The sequence below is a fragment of the Caenorhabditis briggsae genome (genome assembly GCF_000004555.2).
Source record: "Caenorhabditis briggsae complete genome, chrI, whole genome shotgun sequence".
Classification (NCBI taxonomy): domain Eukaryota; kingdom Metazoa; phylum Nematoda; class Chromadorea; order Rhabditida; family Rhabditidae; genus Caenorhabditis; species Caenorhabditis briggsae.
Window position 1 is genome coordinate 6,267,271 of NC_013489.2, and position 5,594 is coordinate 6,272,864.

The 5,594-nt window shown below is 38.7% G+C and overlaps 1 protein-coding gene across 1 annotated transcript; it reads left to right on the top strand.

The window, feature by feature from the left end:
• Nucleotides 1–4,929: 4,929 nt before the first annotated feature.
• On the top strand, nt 4,930–5,594 carry Cbr-nlp-8 (the record flags this gene model as incomplete). Its single annotated transcript, XM_002639892.1, has 4 exons — nt 4,930–4,980; nt 5,032–5,096; nt 5,144–5,439; nt 5,488–5,594. 4 exons carry the CDS (start codon nt 4,930–4,932, stop codon nt 5,592–5,594), a joined length of 519 nt encoding a protein of 172 aa, XP_002639938.1.

Here is a 5,594-nt window from a genome sequence, read left to right on the forward strand (position 1 = left end):
TCCGAAGATTCTTGAATACTACAAAAAGCTTTTGATAATGGATTCTGGAATTATACTCCTAGTTCTTGGGACCTTGTGAAATCGAAATTCTGAAAAACCACTACGCTGGTTTCGGAGACAGTTCATCTGGTCCATATAGCCTAGAAAACATACAAGGTGAATATCAGGTCATTACAAGGTCATTTATCATGATGACCTAGAAAATTCGACTTGCAAAAGTTAGGCCACAATTCTAAAATGATCTAGAAGACACACCAGATTGATATCAGGTCATTTTATGAAAAACACACCCTGGTCACAAGAACATTGAAAATTTTCACCAGATTTCTGTCCAAAATTTCTTTCAAAATTTTTTCCCTAGACGTCTTCCCAATTCTGAACTCTCTTCCAGTTTTCAATTGAGTGCACCGAGAGAATACCTAATTTTCTTTCCAGACATTCCAAACCGAAAAATTCTCATCCGGCTGGGAACAAATATTTCGAAGACATGGAACACGGAAGTTCAAAGACTGACATATCCTAGTGTGTGTTTAAATTCTCGCACATTTTTTGGGACACATAGAATTGTCATTTTGGAGAGGAATTGGGGGACAAAAACACAAGTTTTGGGTCTCAAGCCACTTCCCATTTCGGTCAGTTGACCTATTTAAAAGTTTTTAGTCAGCTTGCATACTATTTTAACCCACTCTAGACATACATTTTTACGTCAGTGATTACTCGAATTTGCCACGTGGCTAACTGAATTTCAGAGAACCCCCAATGAAACTTTTTTTCCTGATCCTTACAAGGAAACATTTTAAGTTGTCCGGCTGATTTGCATAAACCAACCGTAGAGAATGAAAGAGCGTCTTTCAAAACCTATAAAACCGTTTTCAAAATCTGCTTAAGAAACCTCTAGAAGGCTGAAATTTCAGTCCAAAGTTTGTCCTGAATTCACCATTGATTTCTCTTATCCGCTCTTCTTTTCACACGCGGAAAAACGGCCTATTTATCACCGCGTTTCTATTCTTTGTCAAGTGTGGATTTGTGGCGCAGGCGAGTAGTGGTTAAAAATGGAGCGTGGGTATTCTGGTTCGACTCCCACCCTTCTGATTTTTTTTTTTGGGTTTGTAGGGTTACGACATTCTGGAGTCACTTTTTCTCATTTATCAGAATATTGAAGACGAAATTTTGAAGAAAAAATTTTTTTCCAGAATTTTGAAAAAAAACCTCGAGTTCGAACCACTGTAAAGTAGCAGTTTTAAGGTGTTGTATTTGGGTCTACAGAGACTATGATTAAATTTGAATAAGTACACAATTGAAAAGTGTGTTAGATTTTCGATTTGTCAAAACATTTTTTGAAGATTACCACAACTTCTTCAGAAAAACTTATCCAAAAGGCAAAAAAATTTGGGAAACCCATCATATCCAAAGGGTATGAAGATTTCGAATTTTTTCAAAAAAAATTTTTTGAGAAAAAATGTCGAAAAATGAAATTCTACATAATTTTAAAGATGGGGGGACATGAAAAAATAATGTTCTCGAAATTCCGTTCAAAGATGCCCCTCGAGGAGTTGAACTTGTGAGGGCGATGATTGAGGGTGCGGCGCCGCTACCGACTGAGCCACGCGGGCAAAGAGAAAGCGCACGCCCGAGTGCATACATAAAGGCGAGGACGACAGCTTAGGCAGAGTGACATTAAGCGTTGTACACCTTGACGGTAGAATGCATACTCTAGCTACAAAAAAACTACGAAAAATCTCCTGTCCCCTCACCTTTAAGTATAATTCAAAAAATTTCATGTTCTGAAACCTCCCAGGAGTGGAGATAATCGCATTTGAAAATCGCCGATTTTGCACTGAAAATGCGATTTTTGATACTGAAACTGAAATTTCAGCACTTTAGAGGTTCTTAAGCAGCTTTTGAAAACAGTTTTATAGGTTTTGAAACATGCTCTTTCATTCTCTACGGTTGGTTTATGCAAATCAACTGGACAACTTAAAATGTTCCCTTGTTAGACTCTCCTTCCTAAAATTCTCACCCCCCCCCCCCAAACACCCTTGCGAGTTGATGACGAACGACGGAAAACTTGTTAAATTGCAGACAAGAAAAAAACAATCTGCTCCATTCATTGGATCTTCCCAAAAGAGAAAATCCTATTTTTAGAAGAGGTACGATGACATCACTGCCTCCTAAAAAGAAAGCGGTGATCTAACATTGAAAAACTTGAAAATAAAGTTGCCAATTTCGTTCAATTTAAACATACTAACAGGTGCTCTCGGGTGATGACGTGGCAACGGAGTTCCCGCGGAACCGAGGGCCCCGGGAGCCCGCGGAGTGCGCTGACTCATTTAAAAGTGGGCGGAGTCAGGAGGTGGAGCTGACCTCTTTTTTTGTCATATATAAAGCGCCATTGAAATTCCATTGGGGGCTATACATTTTTAAAATTGTTTCTGTGGTCATCTATTCGAAAGAATCCGATTTTAGAGGGAGACTTTTTATTTGACTAAGAGCTCATATTGGTGCGTTACGACTACTCCTCCCCCGAAATTTTATTTATTGTTCATCGTAATTTCAGGAGGAAGTGAAAATGGCCTTCTTTTAAGGTCATGGATTATCAGAGATCATCGCTTTTCTTTTCTACTTTCACATGTTAGTAACTTTTTGGGAAAGAAAAAAAATAAGACGAAATTGTAATCCTCACCCTTTTTACTTACTCACTTTCTTCTCATGGATGATCACAAGGGATCCTTTACTACTTCCTTTTTTTGAAAGTTTTTTTCTGAAATTTTTTCCAAAAGCCGGAATTTTCTCTGGGTTTTTGAAACTTGAAATCTGAAAAACCCGAGAACTTCAGATCTTCTAAATCTTGAAATCTGCAAACTCCCTAGGACCAGAATTTGGGAATCTCAGAATCTGATAACTTCAGAATTTCATAATTCCGGAATATCAGAATTTTAGAATTTCGGAATCTCAAAGTCTGAATCTCGAAACTTTAGTATTCAAAAATCTAAAAACCTCACGATCCAGTATCCGAGAATTTCAGAATCTTAAACTTTCTAAATTCTTAATTCATTTTCTTTTCAAAATTCCTCCAATCTCGATTTTTGAAACTTTCGACTCCTCGATCTTCCACTGTTTACCCCATATTCTAACCCAAAAACGTCTAAACTTTTCTTTTTTTCATTTTCCGGTTCCTCATTCCTGAAAACTTCTGTTGTCCGAATCCGATTCCGAATAACGCAGCTGAAACAAAAATTCTTATCCTATGAGAACAACATATCTGTCTGACATGTGTATGTGTGCTCACAGAGCCACCCCACTATTTTTCAATTAACTTTTTTTTTCTCCCCTCTCAACTTCTTGAAGCCACGCCCACTTTTCGAGGAGTAGCAAAACATTCCATCTCGGACATTCCATCTCGAGTTCATCGGGACACTTTTTCACACTTCGATGAGCAATTTGTGTTTATTAATAAGCAAAATATATGTTCCGTTGTAAGGGAGGTACAGCTACATTACAATGACTACAATTCTAGATTCCTGAGATGTTGGCTGAAATAAATTTGAATTAAAAAATGTCAGCTGTTTTTTTTCCAATGTTTAATTCCACAAAGATTTGTTTCTAATCAAAGATCCCTGTCTCTCACATTCATTGTTCTAATTCGTAATGAGCACTTTCTCTGGTGGATACTAATGTGCCGCGTCATCTGATGAAATGGGGAGTATTTGGTTACAATATATAAAACAAATATTACTTCAGAATTAGCCTTTTTATGAACACTTGACTCTTGGAGTTTGAGCTAATTTTATTATGAGTTATGAGTGTTCAGTAGAATAGTTCCTAAGCGTTCCTTGCTGCTTGGATTTTTGAGCCTTATAGTTTGACCGCCTTAAAATCCTAACACTTTAACTATCAGAAATGTTCGTAAAGATTATATTTTATACAAGCTTTTCAAAAGTTTACAGGCTGTCACCGGGACGGACACACGCCTCTAGCGTTTTATTTATAAGGAAGATCTTTTTGTTCTGAATTTTCATCAGAAGCCTCTTTCTTGTTCTAAACGGACGATTGACGGCTGAACGGTGGCTCAGCCGGTAACGGCATGGCACCTCTAACGGCGGCCCCACAAGTTCAACTCCTCGAGGGGCGTAGATGAACAAAATTTCGAGGAAATTAATTTTTAAGCCCCCATTTAAAGATCATATTATTTAATCTCTTTGTTCTAATATCCTGCATTTCTTTCCAGATTAACATTCAAATTAGGAAATCCTTCATTTTCCAAAACTTTAAACTTTTCAATAATTTCATTTTGGTTCCGCTTCCTCCACCAACTATACAACTTCTCCATGGTGAAAACCATTTATGTCAATCCTAACTAAGCTAGCGTCACCCTTGTTGCCCCTGGTATCCGTCAAAAAAGTCGTTAGGGAGGGGTGAAAAGTGGGCGGAGCCTAGCGCATCTGAATCTTATATAAACCGAGTCTACGATGTCCCCTCACCGTTCCTTTGGGGACTTCTTCTTTTTCACTGCGTCAACTAGACTACAAAAACAGTCACCACCACGTCAGCCTCATTGGTCTGATCTTAGGAAAACTTCTTAATCCAAGGGCATTTGAAGTTTCCAAAATTTTTGGAAGAAGGGCTTCGTCCCGCCCTTTTATCATATTACATCACATATCTCTTCGACCGCCTACATCCGGAAGAAGAATCATTTTGTTTTTAAGAGTTCGTAGTCTGATTAGCTCTGTCAGAAACCGATGAAACCATCAGAAACACTTTTTGCACTTTTCTTCAATTTCCTCTTGCTTTCTAATTTCCTCTAAACTTCATTCTTCTTGATTTTTTTACTGACCAGGAACTCTTCTTTCTTCTTTTCTTTTCTCTTTTTTCCGTTTGATCCTTCTAACTCGACCCTCAATAAATTATGTTTCAGGTAACAAAAGCGACATGAGTCAGAAGCTTCTTTCAATATCTCCACTTCGGCTGCTCTTTCTGCAGGTGTGCTGAGAAAGATTTATCGGAATGTTTATCTCTTTTTTTTCATTTCAGTGCCTTCTCATCGGTTTCGCCGTCTCCTATCCCTATCTGATCTTCCCAGCATCGCCATCTTCCGGGTAAGCATCTGAATTTCAGATCATTTTCAATTTGATGTGTTTTTCAGTGACTCCCGCCGTCTTGTGAAGAGAGCATTCGATCGATTCGATAACTCTGGAGTCTTCTCGTTCGGCTCAAAACGATTCGATCGGTATGAGGAGGAGAATCCGTACGGATACAACTTCGGCGCTCATATCTTCAAGCGATCTGCGGATCCATACCGTTTTATGACGGTTCCAACGAAGAAGGCATTCGATAGAATGGACAACAGTGACTTCTTCGGTGCCAAACGGAAACGATCATTTGATAGAATGGGAGGAACCGAATTCGGATTGATGAAGAGAAGTGCACCGGAAGATAGAGGTAAATCAATTAGTCTTATGGCATTTACTGTAATTACTCCTATTTCAGAACAACTAATCGACAGTCTCACCGACTCAATCTTGGCTCTCCGACGAGCTCGCGAATCGGAATCATCTGGAACAACTCAACCAGTCGCCATCAGCTACGAGGACTAA